We start from the raw sequence: 27948 nt of genomic DNA on the forward strand, positions 1-27948 counted from the left end.
GGCCATTTCTTCAAAGTATTGAATCGGGGAGTCGGGTGCACACTGGTACATTCTGTCCCTTAAAATGGACAAGTAAATTATCATTCATTGCGAACTAGAATGCAAGGGCCAGGTAGAAGCACAAATGGCCATTTTGTCATATCAAGAAAAGGCAAAAGCGGAGTTTTTAAGATTTCATTTGCACCTAAATTCTCAAGAAAGGGCTTGTCACTGTGCTATGTTTGGGTTATGTTCTGGCTGCAGACAGCAGTTCAGTTGTATTAAAAAGAGAGTTTTGCACTGAATTAGGTTCCTACCATACCTACAAAGGTTACGAAAAGTCTAAAAAAGCAGGGTGCATGGAGGGGGTTTGGTTTTATGTTTGGAACCATCATCTACTCTTAAAATTCATGTTGAAACACTTTTTATAAGTTTGCAGTAAAATCATTCAATACATTCTTTTTAACAAAATCATAAAATTTATTTTCTATATAAACAATACCATTTTAATGGCATATCTGTACACAGCGAAACTCGAATCAGTGGAGAAAAGGCAGCAGAAGAAAAATACAGCACAATACATCCAGCGCTCAAATTAATCAAAGATAGCAAATATAGGTATCACAAAACTTTGTACAATATTAAATTGAATTTTTAAAAAATTGGCATCAAAGCAGACAGTCATGACCTGACTTGGGTCAGATATTGTCTTTTATTAGAAAGGCACAGAAGACTCATCAAGGCCTCCAGAGTGTTTTCAGTAATCCGTTAAAAGCAGCATAAAAACCTGATTGAACAGGTAATGGAAATCACTTCCTTGAACTATAGTAAAAATGTACTTCGAGCTTTGCTAGACCTGCCGGGAGGCGGGGCCGAGGCGCGCTACCGTTAGCGCGCCTCCCCCATGCTTCCAGACGCCAGAGCCGCAGGGAGGACACAAGCCCTCCGGCGTCCGCCATTTTTGTTTGTTTGTTTGTTTAAAGGGGCCGCGGGTGGCCCGAAGACTTCGTGAAGGTAAGGGGCGTTTTTGTAAAAACCGGGGGAGGGGGGAAGGATGGGAGGGGGGGGAAGGATGGGAGGGGGGAAGGGGGGCGGGTGACAGAGGGAGCGCCGCTCGCAAGCAGACGAACAGCATTGCCCGGGCAAGCGGCGCTCGCCTGCTTGAGAGCGGCGCTCCCTGTCACCCGCCCCCCCTTGCCACCCACCCTCCCATCCTTTGCCCTCCCCTCTCTTTCCCCCCCGCCCCCGGGCTGATGGGCACAGCGCTCATACAAGCGCTGTGCCAGGCCGGTCCGCGGCTCCTCGCGAGTAAGCGAGGAGCCGCGAAAAGCTGCGGAAGTCGCTAGACGTTCCCCAGCTCCGGCCTGAGGCCGGAGCTGGGGAAAAAGCGCGCCATAAGCGTATTCGCTTATGGCGTGTTGAAGGAGGCCACAGCGCGGCCTGCCTCCAGATTCCCCTGTGCGTCATCTGGACGCACAGCAGGGAAACCGGGTGAGAAGGCGCGCTAAGGCCTCGTCTAGTAAGGCCCTAGATTGGTTAGGAATCAATAGGAAGACACAATTTGGGGGGGGGGGTATTTAGAAAGGTAAGTATCAACACAAGGTAAGTATCCACAGGCTTCCATATAAGAATATACATTTGTACATTCCCGCAAATGACCCTTACAGTGTCCTATAGTTGCTATGATGAAATCTGCCTAAAGGTGGGGCCAAAAGCTTGAAAACAAGTAAAAATAAATAAATAAGTAGGATCTGCATGTAACTAAAGGTTTTTAAAAGGGAGAATTCAGCCAACTAGTATAAACCAGTAGCAGGTTAGAATTAGGAAATGAGTCTATTGCAAGCAAATCATCATTTTGAGGTGGGAAAATCACTACAAGATCATGTTAATGTAATAGAGAGGTCTTGTGTATGCACCTCCTGCATTGGTAACTTACCATATTCTAAAAATGACTAGAAAATAGTTTGAAATAAATATGTTTTTATCTTGTTAGTGGCGTCCTTACATAGACATATGCTAGAAAGCCCTTGTACAGTGTCAGTTTGTCTACAATAATTATTGTATTTAGGTAAAATCATACTTTTTCCTCTTGGGATTAGCTACAGTGTTTACTGTAAAGCAGGAAACTGGCTCAACTTTTAGATGTCCCAAAAGACAACACATTTCAAGATAAGACCCAGTGACACTGTAATAAAGAATGCTCAGACCTGAAATCCTTTCAGTAAGTCATGTCCACAGATCTGGAAAGCATGTGCAGGCTTGTCTCCTAAGTACAATTGTTCACAAATCACAGTAAGTCTAACCACGTGACTACATTCAAGGCACAATGCAAAGGGATGTTAGTCATTGGTCTTGCTCAGGAGGTTACTCAGGGTAACACATGCAGCACCCGGCTCCAGTAAATTCAATGTCAGCCTTCTGTCTCCCTCTATCAAGTAGTGTTTCACCGAGCTTGTGTTCGGCAATGATATCTTCTACTCGGGTGATGTAAAGCAAAGACAACAACACCCCAAGGAACTGTAAAAACAAAGATCAGGAGATATCACTCTTCTCAAACATGTTGTATATTTAAATGTTTTTATGGCTACCACCCATTGGGGAATGAGGGATGATTTGCAGGTTTCATTTTGTGCTTTGGCACGATTACCCAAGTCCAAAATATTTGCCCCCTCTCACCAAGAGTGGAGAGCCCAGGCATATACAATTTGGCACACGTCCCTTTAAAATTCTCAGTCAAGGCAACTGTGAAAAGTTTCCATCCTCATTTCTGAATGTGTTGGAATTTTATGCAAGCGTATCCTTCACACTTGATGAGAGGCACACATATTTTGTGTTCCAGTAACTGTGCTGAAGTACAAAGGCTAATGGAACTAGTGACCCTCAGACCAATGCCATTTGGGCCAAGGAACTTCACATATAGAGAAACAAAGGAAATACTGTAATAAAAGTCAAAAATAGCTTGACATTTGCCAAGCCAACATCTGGAAGTCTCCCTCCCACTTAGCCACCCTGATCCCAAAAATATCCTCATTGCCCCGTCCAAACTAGACATACCAGGCACCACAATGAGAGTAATTGCAGTGCTCCAAATGCAGTGAAAGAAGGAAGGAGGGAGATCAGATCTCTCCCTCCCCTCTCTGGTGAACTGCTAGCATGCCAGGAGGGAAGAACCCAGTTGCCCTTGGGAGCTGAAGTTTTCTCAAGGACTACTGCAATTGCATCCTAATCTGAGGTGGAAAACAATTGGAGGCATGTAAACCTCATATCTTTGAAGGTGTTTTTGTAATAAACCTATGAAGATTGTATCCATGCCCAAGCTTCGAGAACTTTGCCGGCATCTCTAACAAGGGATCTGGATTTGCCTACAACCTGAAGTATGTCTACGAAGGGATGTTATTTTGCCACTGAGATGTAGCAATTCTGCGCCACTGATTTCTACGGAGTACATATATAATGTCCCAGCCAAGCCCAAGCACGTATATTCCATAGGGTTAGATTCAGATCTATGCACGTACAACGGGGCTGGCGGAAGCAGACTTTCCTTCCTCTGCTCCCCATGTCAGTCCTTCCAGCCCCCTGAAAATGCTACACCAAGGGTCAGTGGACCCTGTTAAATTGGGAGTGTGGTGCAGTGGGGAGGGGAGATCGCCAAAAATCGGGGAGAAGCATCTTCCATGAGTGGGGCCTCTCCTGTTTATGAAAAGCAGATCCTGGATCCAACCTGATATCTCTTACTGCTAGAACAGAGTTCCACCTGTAAAGGGGCCATGCTGTGTTGCAAAATACACTTCTGACCCATGCAAAATACAGAAGTTGGTACCTCCATGTTAGGTGAAAAAACACACAAGGAACACATAAGGAACTGACCTTATACCATCCCTTCAGAGCTGCAATCTTTGGCTCGCAAGCCAAATACAAAAGAAAGAAAGTGTTCTTAATATTTCCTTTAGAATCAGTATTATCAATTAGTCTTACCTGTGGCAACAATATACCAAGCAGAATGCCAGCCATGATGGCATAGTTGTCCAAAAACCAAATGAGTACAGCGTTTGTGCATCCTCTCACATGTATAATATGTTGAACACTCAGGCGCTGCAAAGTAACAAACATAGCTTCAAGTAGCAGCCTGATTAGTCCACTGAGACAACATAGGTGCTGTCTTAAACACTGACAGCCCCACCAAATTTTACTCAGAGATAAAATTGGCAAGATTAATTTCTTACAGAATGTCTATTCCTGTACAAGCCTCCCCATACACAGAGATCATCTGAGATAACCTTGTTCCAAGTTCTATCTTGGTCTGAATTCTGATTAATGATCAGGTATAGGGAGTTTTCTGCACTGCTCCCCACACACACTATAGACCCCCTCCCTGAACAGCCACCAAACCAGCTTCATTTTGACTTTTAGAAAATTAATGAAAAAAATGGTGATTACATTACCTAACATTGCCTCTCTTCTGTTATTTAAAGCTGCCATGGATATTTCTGTTTTGTTTTCCTGATACTGATTTGTTGTTTATAAGACACTGGTGATACATGTGATTTAACTGGACATTATTTTAATTGTTTTGTATAATGTTAGCTACCCTGACGGAACCAGGGAGCCTTGTTTGACAGAACAAATATTTTAAAATAAATAGATTGTCTGGTTCATCTGCATTTACGTTTTATTTAGTGACATCTGATCCCAATTTTAAATCACAAAAGCATGAGCAAGGTGACATGTATTTTCATACTTCTATTACCAAATGTTATCCTGCACTGGAAACAAATTCCAAGGATTCAACAGGCTGATGAATGGAAGGATATTTCTATTTCTCCTGGGCCATGTTTCAGGAGCAGCTGATGAAGACTGTAATTCATCCTTGTCCATCTATGTTTGTTCCAGTGAAGTCAGGACCACATTTAAGTGGTTCTATCTCACCCACGACATACAGAAATCACAAGGAGCACCATTTCCCATAAGCCTGCTGCTAGGATGCTTACTCACAAGTAGATCTGCTTACAGGAAATCCTCTCAGCTTTAAACAACAGATTGGTGTGCCTTCAACCAGATCTTCCTTTGAGGATGACAGCTAATCTTTCAAGCAATTTGTCTGTGGTTCTTTGCACATGTGGCTTGAAATGGCATTTAAAAAGCACAGGAACAAATACAGAGCGATAGTTTTCCTTTCCCTGTCCTTGGCATAAATGTCTGAGGGTGCAGAAATAACTCAAGACTGCAAGGTGTAAAGTTACCCGGCTTCAAAACAGTAGGCATTTTAAATAGGGTGACCATATGAAAAGGAGGACAGAACTCCTGTATCTTTAAACTAGGCATGTGCTCCGCTCCGATTAGGAGCGGAGAAGCAGTAGTGGATTGTCCTGCTCCGCCTTACCCAGAGGCGGAGTAGAAGCGGACCGCGGACCCCTAGAAGCAAGGCGAAGAGAAGCGGCCATTTTTTGGAGCTCCTAGTTCAGGCGGAGCGCTCCGATCGCCATCTTGAAACATTTCGCCCATAGGATTGCATTGCGGAAAACAATCGGGGATAACTGGGTTGATTTTTAAGCTATCGTTCTGAAAATTCTTGTGCACAGAGAGTCGTGGATGGGGGTCATTTTGAGACTACTCTCAGCTCTCTGCGTGGTGCGGGTCACGCGCTAGAATTTTTTTTAAAATCGGCGGGAAAAATACCTTTTTCAAAGGGCTGAGGGGCAGAGTCAGCTCCCGGTCATGATCACATGATCCCAAAGTTAGAGGAGGGCATAGGCAAAACGGGTAACTTGAGATTCTGGGAAACTTCTCTTTCTTCATCTGAACGGACTTTTCCCCGTGTTTTTTAACACAGTAGCCCCACCAAATGCACAAACACAACCTGAAATCATATACTAAGCCAAGAATAAGAGATAGAAACACAGCACTGCTACCCACCCTAACTTTGGGGAACAACTGAAAAGATGTGGTGCAAGGGGATGAGCTCCCCTAGGGCATCTCATCGTGGACGTGCCCCCACTCTCTCCTGCACTGGAAGGCCATCAGAGCCTTCCAAAGAGAGTAAAATGGTGGAGCAATGCCTATCATGAGTCGAAGTGAGCGTTTACTTCTTAGTGGTGGAGCGATGCCTACTATGAGTTAAAGTGAGCGTTTACTTCTTAGAGCTGTTGGTGAAGCAATGGCTTTCTTGAGCTGAACTGGCAGCTGCTTCCCTCTCCCCCGGGCACGTCCCCCTATTGCTGGTAAAAGACAGATATAGCCTTTTTTTAAAAGTTCTTCTTGCTGTTTATTCAGCAACACTGCTGCTTTTAATTCCACCCCTCCTTCGTTTATTTATTTGTTTATTTATTCCATTTTATATGCATTACTGGCTTATCCTTGGCTCACTTCCTTATGCCCCCAGAAATGCCAGCTGCATGCCTGCCTGCCTTCCCTCCCTCCTCCCCTGCCCACCTCGCAGGGATGTTGTGTGTGTGTGGCTTTGACTCAGGGGAGAAGTCCTTCCTGCGCTCACTTGGAGTTTTGGAAGTTCCAAATTTTGCAGGTTTAAGCCCCGCCAAAAAACAGGGGATGATGGGACTGCCTTGAGTCTCGGCGTGCATATGTATCCCTGGATAAGCTTTCATGGTGGTGAGTTTGAGGTTTTTTTTTAACGTGCAAAATTGACGGAGCTATGGAAAGGGGTGTTGGATTTTCATAAATTCCCGAAAAATCAGGGGATGATGGGACTGCCTTGAGTCTCGGCATGCGTATGTATCCCTGGATAAGCTTTCATGTGGCGAGTTTGAGGTTTCTAACGTGCAAATTGACGGAGCTATGGAAAGGGGTGTGAATGGGGTGCCCAATTTTCAAAAATTCCCCAAAAATCAGGGGATGATGGGATTGTCTTGAAATTTGGCGTCCATGGGGACACATGGATAAGCTATCATGGTGGCGAGTTTGAGGTTTCTAACGTGCAAATTGACGGAGCTATCGAAAGGGGTGTGAATGGGGTGCCCGATTTTCAAAAATTCCCCAAAAATCAGGGGATGATGGGATTGCTTTGAAACTTGGCGTGCGTGTGTATACCCCCATGAGGTGTCATGGTGCCAAACGTGAGGTTTCTAACTTGAACAGAAAAAAAGTTGTATAATTTTTTAGCTTTCAATGCAAGCCTATGGGGGGGAAAACGGAGCTCCGATCCGGATCCGGAGCTCCGAGCAGAGCGGAGCGGAAGTGGGCGGAGCGGGGGCGTGGCGAAGCGGCCTGCTCCGAAAATCGCGGATCTGCAAGTGAAGCGGAGCGGGGGGGTCCGTGCACACCCCTATCTTTAACAGTTGCATAGAAAAGGGAATTTCAGCAGGTATCATTTGTATATATGGGGAACCTGTTGAAATGCCCTCTTCATCACACCAGTTAAAGCTGCAGGAGCTATACTAGAGTGACCAGATTTAAAAGAGGGCAGGGCACCTGCAGCTTTAACTGTTTCGATGAAGAGGAAATTTCCCCAGGTTCCCCATATATACAAATGACACCTGCTGAAATTTCCTTTTCAATACAACTGTTAAAGATACAGGAGCCCTGTCCTCCTTTTCATATGGTCACCCTATTTTAAATGGCTTAAAAGCTAAAGTGAAGATGCAAAAACAAAAAAACAAGCTCCTACCTCTTCATTAATAGTTTTATATCCGCACATGGTGTTGACAACCGCTGTCTGGAGATGGGGAGAAAACACAGGCACACTTCAAAATATAAATACAGTGTAGCATGAATAGATTTATATGACTTATTTTATAATTATGGGTAACATGATTGCTATAATTCTGAGGAAAAAATATTTTCCACTGATGTACGGAAAATATTTTCTCTTCTCAGTTAACACAGAGAGATCAAGTGTAATTACCAAAAATAGTTGCAACAACACGAATCACTGCCCATTTCTGTCAAGTTTTTAAAAACTGAAAGTGAGGTTTGTTGGCACAAATAAGTTGCCGGCCACCACCGTTATTACTACAACAGCCTAAACTCCCAAAGCCCCAAAGATTACAGACTTCAAGCTCAGCTACTATGCTTGTTCAAAGATGAAACTTCAGTTTGTAGTAACAGTGTTTGGTAACACAGTCATTTAGTACCATGTTCTCAAGTTTCACTAGACCACAACTTTCTCTTGTGAACAACCCATGTCCAACCTTTATGCCATTGAAAAACCACGACTCTCTTTACTATGAACCCAAGGGTTGAACAAGCACATCCACACTATACTACTGCTACATGTGGGGCTGAGCAAGTCTAAGCACAACCCACTGGGAACATTTTCTGCACTAGCCCCATTGAAATGGAGGAATCACAATATTGCTCCTGTAGAACTGCCACCCATTTCAGCTGATAAATGTCCTATCTGGATAACACTTCCCTGTAGGAACTTTTTATGTGCACACCAATTGTACTTTCCAAACACGTTTTCACATAACTAAACAGATGTGTGCATGTCACATGTTACAATCTAAATACAGTTCGTAGGGGATTTCCTTTTTCCTATGAAAAACTACTGAGTAGTATATTAGTTAGGTTTGAGGCAGTGTGGCTTTCAGAGGAGATGTTCTCAGTACCTTGTGCCCTTTGTTACTATTCACAAAACACAGCACATAAATGCACTGGCTACTTGCAACGTGTGTCCCGGGGTGCTCCAGAAACCTGAAAACGGTTAATATGTAAAATGAAGGGCCTTTGTCAAAGAGAAGAAGCCCCCAGAAGTTACGACAGACATGGTTAGAAATGGAACAGTTACTGTTCCTTTTCTACCATTACATTCAAGTCTGGGATAGTTTTATAAAAAGGTCTCCAGGTTTGGCTGCAAATTACCTGCAAGTTACTTAGCAGATTGAAATAGAAGACAATGCTAAACCTTTTGTCTTATAGGCCAGGCAAGGCTGAAAGCCTCACCTTAGGAAGTAAATTTGAGGTGCAATTTAAAGGTAGCAAATGTTGTTGAAAATCAACATCTTTGCCCTGTGGGGAAGAAGAAGGTCTGCCCCTTCATTGGGAGATGAGAGGAGGGAGCAGGGCCTTCCCACCAGCCTGAACAGTCTCCTTTACTTCTTTTTATTTTCTCCCTCTTCCCACCCCATCCCCTTTTCCTTGTGTGTCATGTCTTTTTTAGAATGTAAGCCTGAGGGCTGGGACTGTCTTTTTTGCTGAGCTGCTCCAGGAGCCTTTTTGGCTGAGGTTCGGGATAAAAATATTCTAAATAAATAAATACCCTTCTGAGTGAGGTGGGCTGCCACCTTTCTTTCTTTTGTTAAGGGGCACATACACATATGTGTGTATATTTATCCATTCTGGCAATGGTAAGCTTGTACACATTCATAGAGTTGGGTCCAAACTTAGTCAGGCAGACTCACTGAAATCAATGGAATTTATTTTAGTCGTGTCTGAAGTCCCACAGATTTCAATGGTCTGATTCACACATAACACTAAGCTATGGTATGCATAGTTGAGTTCTGGGTTGTCGTGATATGAGAACACAGCCACACTAACAAACCATAATTTTTGAACCACAAACAATCCAGAAAGAGAACACCTGGTTTGTTGTTGGATTGTGAACTCTGAGTTGTTTAAGTCGTGGGTTGTCAATACACACAGCAAACAGCAAAGATTTATTCAACTTGATTCATTTTTAAAGACTATTGGTGTGGTGGCTTCCAACAAATTAGTGTAACGAGAAAGAACTGCAAGATTTCAAGGACCCTTCTTTGATATATGTATAATGTTGAGTTCTTTTATAAGTTAAAAAACACACAATGCCATTTTTACCATTTTACTGGTATAATATTTAAAAGTTTGCACATCTTCCTCACAGCTAATCACAACAGAAAAAGAAAAAATATTTTACAAAAAAAAGGATTATTACTTAAATGTATCATCCTCTCAATGGAATATTAATTTGTAATTTATTTGAAATGTAGTTTTTATTCTACCAAACTGTTATGAATTTATTACTACAAGCATGCCTCTGGAAAGCTTGTTTGCAATTAGTCAAGGAAGTCACATAGGATAAAACATTTGTTCCGTAGACAAATTAGAAGAAAGGGGATTGAACACTTCATTTGTGTAAAACAATATCCATGGAATGGGGGAAACATTAAATATTTGTAGAAAACCAAGACTAATAAACTAGTTTATAGTACAAAGATTTCCAGAAATGTTTTTATTTTAGGGGAAAATATTTAGACTTAGAGGGATGAATCCAGGATCTAACGTCCATGGACAAAGGTGCTCTGCTCATGGAAAGTGCTTCCACCTGACTTTTGGGGATCCCCCCTTCCCCAAGACCAAAGCTCACACCATTCAGCAGGGGGGTGTAGGTAGCAGAGGCTGCAGAAGTCTGCTTCCACTAGCTCAGTTGCACACACCTAACATTGGATCTACCCATTCCTGCATAATCAGCTTTTGGGGCCCAAAAAATATTCGTTTCCCACTTGTTACACGCAGTCTAGGCATGGGCAGATCACACCGTGCAAACGAATCCTGCATCCGTGCACATCTCCATTCCTGGGGCCAATTTCAGCTTGCCAAACAGATATTCTTTCATAGGCAAATTATTCATTTGGTGAAATGTGAGGAACAAACAGGAAACAGCCAAATTAATCTGTAACAAATTACTTTTACCTTGTTTGTGATGCAACAAGAGTAAGGAACTCCACAAGCTAGTGGTCCAGGAGCAGAACAGGCATGGTATTGGTTTTCTGACCAGTCTTTAAAATCTTCTCCACCACAACACTTAAACTTTAACAGGGAAAAAAGACATTTAAAAAGACAGCAGACTTAACTGTTGCAGAAATTAAGAATTATTCATTTACAAAACTTATTAATAGTACAAAGAAAGCCCCTTAGTGATTATTACTGTAGTGGTCTCAAGACATACTTTCTCATCCTCAGAATATGTATGAAGATGCCTAGTACTACTACTTTTCTTTACAAATAAAAAAATTAAATATGAAAAGGCTGGAATAAAAAACTACCAGATCATTATTCAATACCGAACATGCAGGCAGGCAGGCAGGCAGGCACACACACACACACGCACACACGCACACACGCACACACACACACGGAACTGAGAACAGAAGCTTGGTGAAAAGCTTTTGCCATGTGATGAGGCAGGTAATCTTTTACATGATTCAATCATTATTTTATAATTTTATTGATTTTAATTTTTATACTGTAATTTATCCTGGAAATATCTGTATTGTAGGGCAGAATATAAATCTGTAAATCTTTTAAATTATATATTGGTTTTAACTTGATTAATGGTTTAATTTGTTTTTAGCTATGTGTATTTATTGTTTTATATTGTATGATTTTATCTGTACGCCACCCTGAGAACCTAGTGATATAGGGTGGGATTCAAATGTTTTAAATAAATAAGTAATAGATACCCCAAAGGCTGCTGTGGGATAAGTCAAGTAAGTGGTTTCTGTTTCTTAAGACTGCATGTCCCAAAGCAGAAAGCAAAAGAGAATCTGCAGTGTGTTTTGGGATTCAAATGTTCTTGAATATTTTGATTCAAGTAGATAAAATTTATGCTGCATTTCAGCATCACAGAGGCAGGAAGAGCCTGTAAAGGATTATGCAGGAGACATAAGGGATCATGGTCAGATTGCCAAAGCAATCCCCATTCACTCTAGTCCCTTCTCCATTACTGACATAAGAAAATGTTCTTTTAATTAGATTAAATTAAATGCAAGAGGATGTATAGTGAGATGGTAAAGAAAAGCAAACTGAAGCAATGAGCTAGTTAGTTTGAAATGGAAATAAAAAGGGCAGAACCAATCAAACCAAAGATCAGGACACTGTGCAAAAATGCTTTATTAGTCAACTGCTAAAATCTCATGTAGTCTGTATAAACATCTCATTAAAATCCCAATGGATTTTAAGTGTGGCATCTTCTTCAGGCAAAATAGTCAAAACCAAACCTGCGATCTGCCAACAATCACATTCTGGAACAAGGTCGGCCTCAAAACATATTGGGGTTTCGATTAGTAATAAATATAGTAATAAACCTTACTTGCATCATTTTTTGACATACAACTTCTAAGTGCCATATTTTAATTTACTATTCACTGCAGAACTGTCTCACAGATTTTAGCAGAATCGCCTCCATAGAGAGTAAATGAGTACTAGGGACAGTCTTTTTGCCCTGTACACCCTACGGTGGCTGCGCAGTGGTGCTGCGTTGTTTATACGACGCAGCCACCAACTCACACCCACCACAAACTTTCCCCCCAAAACTGCGCATTTAAAAAGTCGCTGACTTACCACGACTTTTTACTATACTCCGAGGTCACCACCTCCTTTGCTCTGTCTGGTGGTGGTGAACTCGCTTCGCACTGAGGCTGGGGGTGTTCTGGGGCAGATCAAGGCTCATAGTAGGTTGAGGGGATGCGCGGGAAGGCCAGGCAGGGGGCCTGGAAAGCCCACGCTCCCTTTTGCTGTGGGGATTTGCCGTTCCACCCCGCAGCTGTGATGCCGCGGGGGTTGAAGGAATGAGAGGCAAAGCGATGCCGTAAAGGCAGGGCTCTAGATTGTAGCTAATGTAATTTAATTATCTTAAAAAGAACTAGAATTCAAACACTAGATACTGTTAATTGATCTTTGCTGCATTACCCAAACATTTACTTGGCATAACCCTAAATAATGATAAACCAAAAGCTTACAAAAAGAACTCTGAATCCTTGTTTATAAATATATAAAATGAGACACTTCTAAAGCTATGAATTGGTACAAATAGAAAATAATCTCTCTCTAACTCCTTTGTTAATGGAAGAAGGCTACCATTTTTAGAAGTATTTTTAGTTACTTTATAAAGGGCACAATTCACTGGGAAGTTCTTCTGAGCTTTGGTATGAACAATAGCGTTCCTACACACCTCCTGTTCATTTCAACAGAGAACCTTTCATGTGGATCGTGTCCCCAAGTTCCTCTATAACAATGAAGTTGTTTATTGAATGTTGGGAGGTTTCATCTACATCTATACACATACTCTCTCTATATGGTGGTATAGAAATGCAATAAATAAATAAAGTTAATAAATAAGCAACCTTTCCATTTCATTTAATGTGTGAGTAGCTTAAGGCAAAAGTAACTCAATAAATGTTTCAACACAAACCCATCAGTCAACTAAACAAGCTATGAAGTAATACTCAGCTGTGCTTCAAAGTAATTTCTAAAGCATAATGGCATACTTCCTTCGGCAAGGACTCCAAGTTTCAACAAACTCCTTACTGACTGAAGAATGCATGTGTGCAAATTAACAGTGCAATCCTAGGCATGTCTACCCAGAAGTAAACACAATGGAATTCAATGGGGCTTATCCCCAGGCAATAAGCCCCATTGAATTTAGTGAGACTTCTGAGAAGAAATACAAAGAATTGCTCAGTAAACCATATTCTTGTAAGCAATTAGGATATGACCCACTATTCTTTGATGTCCATGGAACAAATACCATCCAAACTTCTGCTGCAGTATGTCATGAAATGAGGCTTTAGGTGACAATGGCTACTATCCAACTGGTGTTCCTCTGCTGACAGAAGGCATCCACCCATCTGTAGAACAGGGAGAGGGGCATTTTCAGCAATTCCCCCTCCCCCTTCTCAGTGAAAATTGCCCCCTACCCCCAATCCAACAGCAGAGGGACATCAAGAGTGGACTATATTGAATGCCATGAGACCCAGGGGAAATTCTTGCTTATTCCCCAAAATCTAAATTGATAAGTTGACTCCCCCTGTTACTGAGAAGAGACACCAAATTATATTATAATATAGAGAATCAATGAACAGGCTAAGGTTACTACTGTGCTATTAATTTGACACCCCCCAAACAAACCTCCTCTTGAACAAAATCCATTATGTTCTTGAAGTCCAAGTCATCATAGTAATTCTCAATTCCGCTTCGGATGTTGTCATTTAAAAAAACTATTGTCTAAGAAGAAAAAAGAGCACACAAAAATGAAAGAAAAATGAATTAGCATGTATTCATGTAGCAACTATAATGTAAGTAGTAACAAGCTTTAATCACATAAAAGACAATTTCAATTTGAATGGTGGTAAACGCAATATTCACACAACAATAATTCTATTTTGAGGAAAGGATCCACCAGAAGAAAGTACTAAAAACTGCTGATTTATTGTATGTGTATGGGAGGGTTGCCTTATTCTCTCAAGAGACCTTTATTCACTTCACTATTAAAAAGCAAGCAGTTTTCCAAAGTTATATATTCCGGGTCGACAAGCCTTTGCAAATCAAGGGACTTGTTTGTCAACTTCTGTGACAAAACTGATTTGCCAGGCCAGCTCATATTGCAAGAGAGGACACCTCACGCTCCTGGCAACTCCAGAATAACAATGGTGTAGTATTTCTCACCAGGGCTTGGAACATACTATCAAGAGCCTAACTGTAAGATGAGAAAGTTTGTAGAAATAAGTAATTTACAACTCCACCCTACAGGGCAAGCTAGGATGAATATAACATATGATCACACTTTAACAAGTTAACATGACACACGTACAGTGCCAAGAGTAGTCATTTCTATGCCTGAGCAAGCTCCCAATTCTATACCCACTCCCTGTGAAATGGTGCTGGGATAAGTTAAAAATTATTGTGGATTTTCAAAGATATTGCTGCTGTTATCATTCAAAGTTCTCACTACTCAGCCTTGGGGGCTGTCTACACGCAGGGAAAGCCCCACGGTGGCTGTAGATCAGCACCCCATTGGTTAGATGGCATAGGCACAGGTTCGCAACCAACACAGGACTCCCCCGCGATGCTGCTTTTTGAAAAAGTCGGGATTTACCTTGACTTTTTCAAAGGGAGCGACGTCAACACACGTTTCCACCATGTAACATTGCTCCACCGCCAACCTGGGACCAACCCTGGGGTAGAACCTGGTGGAAGGTGGGGCTAGCTCCAGCGATGGCCACCCAGAAGCCCCACACTCTTCGGTGTCAGGACAAGGTTGACGAGGGAGGTGGTGCCAACTCGGTGCCATGAAAACAGCCCTAGACTATTCCTGCTCAAACGGTACTGTTCTGTCCAACGTACCATCTCCTAATTTCTCCTCTCCTGCTAGCCATATTCAGTCTCTAAATAACATTTAGGTGCAAGGCTATTGACACAGAACTAATGACAAAGTGCACTCCACTTGAACTACTGTCGTCACTGAGACCCTGTTCACTTGTAAAGACCAACCATCGGTTAATTAACCCATGGTTGATTGGAGCAGCACATAGCAAACAATTGCACTGTCTCCCACCACAAAAAACATACAAAAACAAACCCAGGCTAATTACATAGGGGAGGGGAGCTTTTAAGTTGGGTGCTCTTTTTCAATCTTCATTTCCTTACCTGATTTCTGAAAATTAAGGCCATAACTCCGCCAGTTAGTTCAATGAGCAGACAAATTCCCAAGATGTACATGAACTGCAAAACAATTTTTAAAACCTTACAAGAACATGCAAAAGTCAAATTCCTTAATATTGAAATCATGAATGAATAACTTCCAATTAAGTTAAGCAACTTTAAGAACAATTGCAGATGAAGTAGTGCCACTCAAGTCCATACATACTACAGAACATATGCAGCTCCTCATGACTTGGAGCGGTGTTGCCTCAAGTCTACTGTGATGAGGACCACGCAGCAGCCTAGCACTTGAGAGGAAGCCTGAATCTGGCCCAGGGCCCTCTTTATCCTCTCCAGCTGTCCTAAAAATTCTAGCAACCTGTGCCTGCTGTGCAGCTCTCAGATGCAATGCTGGCTGGTGAGGTGGCTCATGAGGAGGAAACCACTACTCACCACAGTGTGGCAACAGAGGAGAGAGAAGCCTTTTTGCTGTCGCCTTTAGGCACCAAGACAGCAGTGGAGGCATGCCATACTACAGCCAACACCAGGCAAGTGGATAATTGCTAAGTGGATAATTGTCCTGGCTCAGCAGGCTGCTGAAATCCAGGAGGCAACCATCTACTCAGCACCCATGCACGTACATGGTGCTGCTAAGGCAGCCCATGCTTCCAATAATGCCAGCCAATGTCTAAAGGGGGAAGTGTCTAGTAAACAACCTCACTGTAAAGATGCCAAAGAAAAAGATGCTGCCAAAGATGACTCACCTGCCTCTTTTTCTCATGTAAGATCTTTATAGTTTCTGCTAAATACTAGCACTGTGCCAAATTTTGCATTCTATTTATTTTTCGCCATTCGTGGGGGGAAGTGTGTGAAAAGAACTTGCACCTGAAAATTGCAGAAAAGGGTGAGAGTTTCGGAGAAATGACTCAGGATGCAGGACTCCAATTCTTACCTTACTGTAGGGGGAGGTGGCTGAGGGGTGTGCGTGCACTTTCATTTACCATTAACACCCCCTTCTGTCTTTGCACCCTTTCCAGCTGCTTGAGCTTCTTGAAAATACCCCTACATCAGCCTTCCTCAACCTGGGGCGCTCCAGATGTGTTGGACTGCATCTCCCAGAATGCCCCAGCTGGCTGGGGCATTCTGGGAGTTGTAGTCCAGCAAATCTGGAGCATCCCAGGTTGAGGAAGGCTGCCCTAGATGTCTTAATCAGAACTTCCTCCCTTGGGGCTTTCCCTGTGCTGCTGAGTGCCCGAAAGCTGAGAGGAGCATTTTGGGGTTTGGTTTGTTATTAGAAGTCCTTTTAACCACAACAAAAACAACAGCAAGTCCTTGCTCCGCTTTCAGGCACTGAGCAGGCAGACACAATGAAAAGGGAGGAAGTCCTGATTGTCGGCTAAGGGACTTTCCAAGAAGCTCAAGCAGCTGGAGAGGGTGCAAGGGCAGAGCAAGGGGGAAATGGTAAAAAAAAAAGTGAGTACACGCCCGTCAGCCACGTCCTTACAGTAAAGTAAGCACTGAAGCCCTGCACTAAGAGAAAAATCCTCTGAATTCCTCAACATCCCAACAAAAGAAACAGAAAAAGAGGCTGCCTCTTTTGCAGGGAAACAGAGTTTGCAAAAGGACACATGGAGTTTAGGCACAGCACTACTAAATCCCTTCTCCTTTTTTATTTCTTTAAATGCATGTGGCAAGTGCTGTGAATTTTCCTGCTTTGTATGATAGTAAAATTATCATGAATGGTTGATATATGCTAATTGAATTTTGTTCATCATACCAAACTCACTGTGTGTGCCTCATTCTCTCTCATTTAATAATAATAATAATAATAATAATAATAATAATAATAATAATAATAATATTTCTTACCCGCCTCGCCACTTGGATTGAGGCGGGGAACAACAGTGAATGTAAAATACATAAAAGCTGATTAAAAACATAGTATGATGAAAACATCCTAAAATTCCATTGGAGAGGCCAGCTGGAATAGATCAGCCTTTACTGCTTTTTTAAATGCTAAAACACCAGCAAGATATATTTTTGGAAGAGCCTGCTCACATTATGGTTGTTTTGTTTATTTGTTTTTGCATTTCCTGAAGAGATGGGCTCATCTTTTGTGTTTTAATGTTTTGGCAACGAAGTGTTTGTATGTTTAAAGAATCAAAAAGAAGCAGACTCTTCCTGCCACATCAACACCATTGTTCAAACTAAGCCAAATCTGGAAAAGAGATCATTTGGAAAAAGAAACCCTTACAAGTAATATTATATTAAAATAAAGAACATACAACCTATGATACTTGTATGTTGGTTGGACACATAAGATTACACAAATACTTGGGTTGGTTTTCTTATAAGGAAGAGGATGTTTTGTATACAGGAATTCATAGAATCATAGAATAGCAGAGTTGGAAGGGGCCTACAAGGCCATCGAGTCCAACCCCCTGCTCAATGCAGGAATCCACCCTAAAGCATCCCTGACAGATGGTTGTCCAGCTGCCTCTTCAATTCCTTTATGCAAGTTTAATTATACTTACAGGGTAAAAAATAACATAGGCTGCAGTAGCCCATTGATCAGTAATGCCACTTCCTCCAAACTCCACAACACTTTTCTCTCTCTTTTTTTAACTTTTCAATTTGAAGCAGCTATAGTTTATTCCAAGTTCATGACCAATGACTAATTTGACTTTAGATCAGTCTTACTTATCTAAAAAAATCTAATTTATGGCAAAATATTATAGAGATTTGTGATATAATAGCATTTGAGCTTTTGTCCTGCCAAACCTGCATCAGGTCAAAAGATTCTAAACGAAGTGGTCATTTCTTCCTGAAACATTTAATGTCCACTTTCCAGTTTCGCCTTCAAGTCTGAATCTGTTCTTTCTGCCAAGCACTTGTGTCAATATCCCTTGGGCTGCTCAAGATCAACAGGCTCCTTTCATTAATAAGGAAATATGTTTTTTTATATCAGGATATTATCAGTTTGGCCAAGTAGATAGATTGGACAAAGTTCCAACATACACATTATAAAACGTCTTACTCAGCTCCGGTTTGCTAACAAGGAGGCAGTAACTCAATGGACTCTTGTAAATGAAAATATTTCATCCTGATTCTGACTTTTAACATCAAACTATACAAAGATCTGAATTAAATTTAAGATAATATCTTCTATCCCAAGATTTATATTGTTTTTCTTAGATTAATCCATTTGCTCTGTTTTCTCTCTGTTATGTATCAAAGAAAAAAGTTACTACCTGAGCTGTCTTAAAACTGTTTACAGATTAGAGCACAAAGCAGTCTTATAAGAATCAACTTCAACTTACAGTTAGAATATTTCTTCTATAAAAGTACTTACAGCTTGAAGAAGGCATAAATTGTCCCTTAAGGAAGCCAACACACCCATGAAGGAAACAAGGAACATTACAATACCCAGGAGTATTAGAATAATTGCAGGGGCTAAAAAGGCACTTTCAAGGGTTTTATACTTCTGTCTTTCAACTTCTGCATAAATGCCAACAGCTAGGACAAATGCTCCCAGCAACTGTAACAAAAACAGAGAGAATGTTGTGTGTTGATATTTTTATAGTCACAAAGCAAAAAAGATGTACTTTAACCTGATTTATTAAAAAGAAAGCACAAATTACTGTATATTTCATAGGGAAGGAATAGTATAGGAATCTTGATAGGCTGCAATGAAGCCTAAACCAGGTACAGCCAACTGGCAGCATCCAGCATACAAGGTTATTTTACCTGGCACCTGATTCAGTAACAACATGAGAACAACATATCTCCACTATGCCATGTGCACAACTGAAATGTTATTATTGGACTGTTCTGCACTTGAATTGATAACACAGAATATGAGGTGCTGGTAGACAGCATTCAGACAACATGATAGTCAACGGTGGGGTAATAATCAACTCGACAGTTGCTTATCTAGGGGGTATTCCCCATACAACATGACAATAATCAACCGTGGTGTGGGTTAGGATCAGCGTTGTGTTGACTATTAGTCCATGCTGAGTTGACTCACCCATCCCCTGCCCTTTCTCCCCCTTCAGTCCTTCTGCTTCTATCCCATCAGCCTTTGCTGCTGGCAATCTACCCTACCGACTGGACTAGAGCGGCAGGCACCACTTTGATCACTCTTGCCTTGATACTCTGTGGCTGACAAAATAATCAATGGTGGCTGAGGAAATAACCAATGGTACCCTCCACACAACAATAACCAATGGGTGGTTCAAATTGCAAACTCTGCACAGCATTGGATATTTCAGCCAAATCACCTGTTGGTTAAAAAAAACCTCCCTCCATACAACACAATAACCCATGGTGGGTTAAATAACCAACCGTCAACTATTTAAACCACCATTAGTTGTTGTGTTGTCTGAACCCAGTCTTTGACTACTTCACAGCAGTTCTCATTTCTGCCAGGAAGGCCAAAAGTAGCATTGATAAATAACTGCTCTAACAGTATCTTTGCTGGGCTTCTGACACTCTCCTTAGACATGCACTCCTATAAACCCCCACTTACAGCGTGCAGACCATCTCCAAAACCCCTGCCCTAGATAATATCCTGAAATTAGCCATTTGCGAATTGCCACTGACAGAAAGGCACTGCTGAGCTAGATTCAATGATCTAATCCATCATAACATTTCTTAGGTTCTTATTCTACCGGGAGTAAACAAATGAAAATTAAAAATAGTTTTAAATTATCTTACTTTAAACAATTATTTACCCAAATTTTGGAAAGAGAAAAAAATTAATGTATTATTGCTACATGATCATCCAAGGCACATATAAGCACAGAAGCGGAGCCGTGTGGGGTCAGAACAAAGGCTATCTAGTCCAATGGTGCGCTGTTGGGAGCAGCAGCAGCACAGCAGCTGGAGCACAGCCAGAGGACTGTTCCTGCTGCGTCTGGAACCCCCTCTGAATCCCTATTCAATGTCCCCCTCAATTCAATGCTTACTGCTTGAGACATTAGGGTGTGCCTGGACACACCTGGCACACCCCTTGTGCATGCCTATTTATTATTTATTAAAACATTTATATCCCGCCCTATATCACAAGAATCTCAGGGCAGCATACAGATAAAAGCATACATATAAAATAGAACAATAAATTTACAATTCTAAAACAAATTAAACCATTAATATGTTAAAACCGGTATGAAATTTTAAAACATTAAAATCCAATTAAAACAAGACAATGTGCTGGCTGGAGGATTTACCCATCAAAGTCTTTGTTAAAAGCCATGTCTTAACCTGGCGCCGAAATGAAGCCATTGCCAGCGCCAGTCAGGCCTCCAGGGGGAGGGCATTCCACAACTGGGGTGCCACAACAGAGAAAGCCCTCTCCCATGTCCCACCATAGTGTATATCTCGCATTGGTGGGGCACGGAGAAGGACTCCTTCGACGGATCGCAGGTCTCGGGCAGGCAGATATAGGGAGAGGCACTCCCTCAAGTATTGAGGTCCCAAGCTGTTTAGGGCTTTAAACGTCATTACCAACACCTTGAATTCAACCAGAAACGTATTGGCAGCCAGTGCAATTCCTTTAAGAACAGTGTTATATGGTCCCTATGAGATGTTCTATTTGTTAATTTCTATGAAGCAGGTTAATGATTTAAAAGAGTATGTACATGAGTGAATATTAAAGACTATTCCAGTACAAAATTCATTTGTATAATAGCCTCCTCCCAAAAAGAAGCAACAATTGGGCGTTGCAAAAAAAAACACATATATTTAAAAGAAGTATTAGCTGTATTGCACCACCAGACATTACCCAAATTAGACAATCCCTTATTAAAAAGAGTTGTGGTATCTAATAGATACAAAATAAAAATGTTTTGCTGAATAAGTTGCAGCTTGAGATCCATGGACATGACAGGCAGACACCAAAGTTTCGATCCACTGATTAGGTAGTTTGTGGTGGTGCCCAGGGGTCCAAAAAGGTTGGGGACCCTTAATGTATGGGGCTGTTTGAAATGTGTGTGGGCGTGTTTGTGATACAAGGGAAGAGTTTTTGCTCTTCAGTTAGCTCAGCCTCTTCCTGCACGTAGGGAATGGGCATGCTCCCACATTCTGACAAGCCCCTGTGAGCAGTAACTCATTCAACCCTTGGTTGCAGAGGTCTGGGAACCTCACAAGCAGGGCTTAAATTTAAAAGAAATGGAGCATCAACTACCATTTCAGTACATGTGTTTTTCAACTACTGCACAGGTTGTTTGACATGATCTAAGTAGCTCCAACTTAAGCAGTACTTGTCAGACGGCTCATTGCCTAGTTAATAAGTAATATGATATAGTAAAATGACAGAGTTCGAGAAAGAAAAAGAAATGTCCTCAGGTGTTCACTCAAGGAAGAGAATGAGTTTTGGGAGAGCAAGGAAGTGTTCCAGTTACTTTTTTATTGACAGAATATCCCAAAGAAAGCTGTATGTAAAAACAAAAAATTAAAATGCCAGTCTCAAAAGGAAATAGTACAGGAACTTCTATAAACTATAAAAGGAGAACAAGGAAGATGAAGTCTAAAAGATTTTAAACATTTTTTAAAAAGTGTTTAGTAACAGACTATTAGCAATTGAGCAGGAGAAGGCAAGAGAAGGATGGAACTCCCCATTTGACCATAAAGGCAAACAACCAGATAGGCATAATGGGAAGGAAAGCAGAAGTAAATACAAGGCAGAGGTGGCGTCAGCCCCAACGTACTAAACAACTCCTTTGAACGCAGTTTTCACCAATAGAAACCTATTTCACAGTATTCACAGCTTGTCAGTAAGAAAATGTTTTTTTGTTTTTAAGTGGGAGAGGTATGGCACCTTTGTGAGCATCAAGAAAAGTGTCAGGGGCACAATGGTGCCCATGGGCACCACATTGCCTACCCCTTCTTTAGAACACAGGCTAATCAGTCTTAATTGATCTACTTCTTAATTTGTGTTTTTTTAACCAGAACCCCACAGATCCACCAATATGTTTTAAATTTACAAAGCAAGCGTTCCCACCTGGTATCTCATAACAATTAAGGCAAAACTAATGTGCATTAATTCATCTTGAGTGTGCACTCTTTCTTAAGAGCATAAGAAGTCTTGCTGAATCAGACCAAGACCCACTTAGTCCACCATTCTTCGCAAGAATCCTAATGACCTGTAATGCTTCCATATGAGGCTTTTATCATGAAACATTATTTGTTGTGATGCCCTTTATATACATCCCCTAGACAAAAAATTCTTAATTACATTCTTTGCTGCCTTTGTAACCGACCTTCCCTTGAGCAAGTCTGTATCTTGCTGGCAGGCAGTAATGTATTTATTACTGCTCTAGTCGCAAAATTCACCCTGGTTGCAACAAAGTTGAGAGCTAGGCATCAAGACCATTTACAAGTTTTGTAACGAGGAGCTGGAGATTTTGCCCTTATTAAATGTGTTGTTCTAGTACCCCACTGTGGAGCTCTTAATTTATGTATATGTGATTTTGTATTTTTACACTTTTGTATTTTTGTTTAGCTTTTTATTGTATTTTAAATTATCTATTTTTATCCCATTTACATCTGCTCATCTTTTTTACTTGTATTGTTTTTAAAACTATGTTAAATTGTGACGGCGTATCACTTTAGCAATAAAGATTTCATTCATTAATTACATTCATTCATGAAACTGCTGAAGAATTTGCCAGGGGGTCCAGATAATGTTGGCTTCCATTTATAATCTTCCCATGTTTTCAGACTGCTTCTTCCATCTTTTTTCTTTCCACAGAAAATCCATTAAGGAGAGAAAAAAAAAAAGATTGAATAGCTGCACAATGTCTTTTAATTAGCAGAATTATGAGCATTCTGTCTTGAAGCAACCCAGGAGGTTCTAGGTGGTCTATCTGAAATTGGCCAGCAATTCACTAACGGTGAATCTATGTTCTTTCCATTCCACTTCAGGACATATTTCTTCATATAGGTTCTATTCTAATCTGGACAAAGCTTGCAGGGTTCTCTTCCACCTCCTCTTTTTTGCTAACCATTATTTGCCAATAAGCCTAACTTGTTTAGCATTTTCTATCCAAACCAGGATTTGAAAACTTGTTTTGAAGATAGTTTACAAAGGGGGGAATCCGCACATCGTTCTGAGATCGCTTCTAAGCGTGAAAGTGAGCATGTAACTTGCCTTTTGAAGAGCCGACAAAGAGACGTCCTTCCCGCCGCCGCCGCCGCCACCCGCAGACCTCCTCGCCGACCAGCGAGGAGAGCTCGGCTGAAGAAGGCGGGGTTGAGAGCGGAAGAAGCTCTCCACCCCGCCTTCTTCCCCCGAGCTCTCCGTCCCAGCTGGCGAGGAGGGAGTTGGGTGGCGGCGGCGGCGGTGGGAAGGACGTCTCTTCGTCGGCTCTTCCAAAGGCAAGTTACACGCTCGCTTTCACGCCGCACTGGGGTCGCTTAGAAGCGATCTCAGAACGACGTGCGGATTCCTCCCCACATTTGGAAATTAGCATTGCTAAGCATAGCCTGCCAATTTAGACACCACAGCAAAGTAGAGTTAACAAAACCCACAAAGTGGAGGAAGGGTATCTATGCATAAGGGGGGAAAAGGAAGGCAAGAGAGGCAAGTGAGAGAGCCCACAAAAGTACTCCCCTTTGCGGTGGTGGGTCGTCCTGCTGGGGGTGGGAGGAGAGCAGTGCAATTCATCGCTCCTGACACTAAGCACCCTGATGTGGGCGCTGCACCCTGTTACATGGGAGGGACAGTCCACTTTTAAAGTTCCACAATTATATGAGTAAATTATAAACAAATTTGGAAATAACACTTCTACCTTCGTAACCATGGTTTATGAAGCCATGAATGAGTGCCAGGACCCACATACACCTCTTTTGTCCTTCCTGGCTTCCCCTTAAGAGCCAGCTTCAGTGCAGAGATTGTACTTTGGTTAAACTAGAGTTCCCCATTTCTTCCAAAACGGAACTGTTTGATCCTGGTTAGTAAACCAGGCTTAAATCCCGGTTTACTAAACAGGATTTAAGCAAGACCTAATCCTGGCTTCCTATCATGGTTAGTAAATGAAAATTAAATCAGACTCCTTTTCCAGTTTCATTTGAAATGGGGAACGCTTGTTTAAAGAAATCAGAATATCTGCTCCAAAGTCTGTGCAAAAGAGGAGGAAAGGAGCAAGGGGGAAGCATGAGCACGACATATTCCTGGATTCATAAACCATGGTTCATGAAGTCAGAAAAGTTATGTCCAAGATGGCCCTTTAGGTGTTAATAATTAATCCAGGATAAATATGAATGCAATCCAAAATTGTATGATATCTAAAACTACATTTCTAATCTGATGACATCTTAGACTTCTTATATATGCCAGACTAATTTTTACTAAGAGCACCAGGATTGATCCATGACTATTATTTGTTTATTTGTACAGCAGCATCACTATGCATAGTGCTTTACAAGGTATTTTATATATTTTTATTTATTTATTTATTACATTTTTATACCGCCCAATAGCCGAAGCTCTCTGGGCGGTTCACAAAAAAAACAACCAACAGGTTAAAAGCACAAATACAAGGTACAAACAGACTGGTCCCTACCCCAGATAGATCTATAGTCAACACAGGGGACACAACACAGGAAAGGGAAGGAAATGGTGAATGTAAAAGAGAAAATATTTTAATTAGAGCTACATGTGCTTATCAATTCATCCATGTAACCAATACATTAAAACTTACTTGTAAATTAAAATTTGCCTCCCTATTAATTTGGGGCATACCACAAGCAAAAATGAGCTTTGATACTTTGAAGCCTTGAAAGATGTGCTGCCGTGCAAGGTTTTATAGTCCCTCGACTCTACAAATGTTAAACTTGTATATTTAAAATTTTAATTGCAGAATATCAAATGAACAACAGCACAGAAAAATAAGTCAGCTCATGTACAATTCACAAACAGACATATTTTATTTGTTATTAATTTTTACTTCAAAAATTAACGATATTATTAATAGCTTTAATTTGACATTTTATAAAGAAATAACAATGCATCTTTTAAAATTTATCAGTTAAGAAGTCTCTAATCATTTTATCACATGAAGCATAAAGGCCACACGTCTATCAGAACTAATATACAAAAATAACTGCTCCTGTCTTTGCCTCCTACTAACTCTAACCCTTTCCCCAATGAAAGTTGATGCTTATTTATAATTTGTATGGTTTATTTGTATTTTGTCAATCTTTACTATAACTTAAGAAGGTCAAAGTCTGTTCACAGTTTGTCATGACAAACAAAATTTCACATGGCTAGTGAACCCAGATAAACATTTTTGATAGAAGACAGCTATTTATTTCCAATTAACTGACATGGTGCAATGCTAATATTCGATGTCAGTTTGGAAACATTTATGTGAGAAAAATGTACAAAGGAATAAAAGAAAAATTCTTTGAAGGAGGCGCATGAAATGAGAATTTCTCTCCTGTTAACTATTAGCATTTGTGTGGCGCAGAGTGGTAAGCGGTAGTTACTTCAGCCGAAACTCTCCCCATGGCCTGAGTTCGGCCTGAGTTCGATCTCAGTGGAAGCTGGTTCTCAGGCAGCCGGCTCAGCCCGACTCAGCCTTCCATCCTTCCGAGGTCAGTAAAATGAGTACTCAGCTAGCTGGGTGACTGGGGAAGGCAATGGCAAATCACCCCACTACAAAGTCTGCCAAGAAAACGTCAGCGAAAGCAGGCGTCCCTCGAGGAGTCAGCAAATGACTCAAGTGCTTGCGCGAGAGGTTCTTTTCCTTTCCTTTCTATTAGCATTTGCTCACATTACCTGGGGGCCTGGAACCAGTTGCCACATGCCCTTTAATTGCTTTTGGGGCTTACTTTACTGATGCAGTGAATAACTGGGCTGTCATTAATTTGCCAGGTTAAACACTTACAATCAATTTCCCCACAGACATCAAGTTATAACTGTTTTGACCTCCCGGATAATTTATTTTATCCTTTCCTCCTCCTCCTTCTTTTTTAACCACGAATGACCTGGGACAACTTGTGTGTTTTTTTTAAAAAAAAAAAAGACAGGCGGTGAGGTCTTCGATTTTACTTTCACCGAACTACCAGGGTGGATCGAAACCTTCCTAGCCAGATGGACCTCTTGCTGGCTATAATTAGAGCGTGTGGATTAAGCGGGTAACAGCCCTAAAAACGACAGATCACTGCAGGAACTCTCCAGCTCTCCCTTAGTCATCGCATACAAACTGCAACCACCTGTTGCTAACAGGTCGTCCCAGTTCTGGAAGTATACAGGACGTTTCCTCCGCGTGAGCATGTTGGGCAAGCCCTGGGGCCTGGAAGCCTGAGGAAGGCCGGCGGGACGCCCTTCCAGCAGTGGGCGAAGAGGGTGGGATGGGGAGCCCAGCGGCAGCCACCTTATCTGTCCTCTCAAAAGCCCCTCCTCAGCGCCCCCTTTCTTTCCCGCCCGGCCATTCCTCACACTGGCGCGCACTCCTTGGGTTGTATCCAATGTCCGTCTTACTTGGAGTAGCCCCATTGAAAGGAGTGGGACTTGAGTCAGACGAATGGTGGATTCAACGCTCCGCCCACCTGAGGAGCGCCTGAAGGGCGCGGCCGGCCCGGCCCACCCCTCCTCCTCCTCCTCCTCCTCCTCCTCCTCGCACTCACCCAAAACACAGTGGAGTAGACGATGAGGCTGAACTTGAGGCAGAGATAGGAGAAGCGCGCACAGTAGCGCACCTGCTCCGAGTCTCCCGCCGCCATCCTTCACCGCTGGCCGGCCTCTGCGCCGCGACCCTGGTGCCTCCCTTTGCTCGGTGGTGCCGCCGCCGCCAAAGCCGCCACCTGCGCTTCCCGGTGCCAGGCTACAAACGCGGCGACGCTTCAGCCTCACTGGAAGCGGCCGGCCTGTCCCAATCGGCGGGCGGGGCCTGGAGGGCGGAGAGGGACGCGCCCCGCTGGAGCTGGCGGAGTTAAAGGCCATGGCCGCTGTGTTATCAGCTGTATAACCAATGCAAGCCCGGCGGCAGAACTGAAGTACACAACTCCGTGAACTCAGTGCAGCAACACGAAGGAAAACCAAGGGCTCCCGTGCTTTCTCGGGAGCAAGGCTCAGTGAGGGATCCATAGAGTGCAGCCTTAAGCACATTTATCATAAAATCAGAGTGAAGCTGGCAGGGACTTCAAAGGTCATCTAGTCCAACCCCCCTCCCCCGTACATCTCTGCTCAGAAGGTAAGCGCATATAGCTGATAGAGGGAACCTCTGGCCATGGGAAGAGGTACTTTCATTCCCATCGTGGCGCGCTGCATGGAGACGTTGAAAGCTCCCCATGCTGCAGTAAGGACAAAAATGCCCCCCCCCACACACACACACCTTTAAACTAATCTGTCTGGATCAGATTGGTGGAGAGGAAATGGGATGGGCATGTCAGTGTGAATGGAGTGTTTGTGATAAGAGTGGGATGTCCTTGGCCTGGCTGCACCCATTGCTGGCATGCAACCCCTAAGAGGTTTCCCACATGGCAGACGAGCCTTTGGCCCCCAAAGGTTCCCCACCCCTGGCATACAGGCATGCACTATTATTTGGGAGGAAGACCCACTGAACATAATTCTAAGTAAGCATGCACAGGATTGGACAGCATGTTGTCCAG

General features: G+C 42.2%; 1 protein-coding gene across 1 annotated transcript; it reads right to left on the reverse strand.

Moving 5' to 3' along the window:
- Positions 1–1535: 1535 nt before the first annotated feature.
- TSPAN15 (tetraspanin 15) lies at positions 1536–27060 on the reverse strand. Its single transcript, XM_063133030.1, has 8 exons — positions 26965–27060; positions 18683–18868; positions 15337–15411; positions 13819–13914; positions 10603–10719; positions 7601–7648; positions 3955–4071; positions 1536–2496 (listed from the first exon to the last, which is right to left on the reverse strand). Exons 1-8 carry the CDS (start codon positions 27058–27060, stop codon positions 2344–2346), a joined length of 888 nt encoding a protein of 295 aa, XP_062989100.1. The 3' UTR covers positions 1536–2343.
- Between the last annotated feature and the right edge of the window lie 888 nt (positions 27061–27948).

The sequence above is a fragment of the Elgaria multicarinata genome, chromosome 8 (genome assembly GCF_023053635.1).
Source record: "Elgaria multicarinata webbii isolate HBS135686 ecotype San Diego chromosome 8, rElgMul1.1.pri, whole genome shotgun sequence".
In the NCBI taxonomy this organism is placed as follows: Eukaryota; Metazoa; Chordata; class Lepidosauria; order Squamata; family Anguidae; genus Elgaria; species Elgaria multicarinata.

What these genes read in the sequence shown, in the direction of transcription:
- TSPAN15 (XM_063133030.1), bottom strand. Translation starts at nt 27,060, where the DNA reads ATGGCGGCGGGAGACTCGGAGCAGGTGCGCTACTGTGCGCGCTTCTCC. An exon ending in TCTACTCCACTGTGTTTTGG is followed by an intron (nt 18,869 to 26,964) that starts GTGAGTGCGAGG and finishes TTTTTGTTACAG; the next exon opens with TTGCTGGGAGCATTTGTCCT. An exon ending in CCTTAATTTTCAGAAATCAG is followed by an intron (nt 13,915 to 15,336) that starts GTAAGGAAATGA and finishes TTTTCTTCTTAG; the next exon opens with ACAATAGTTTTTTTAAATGA.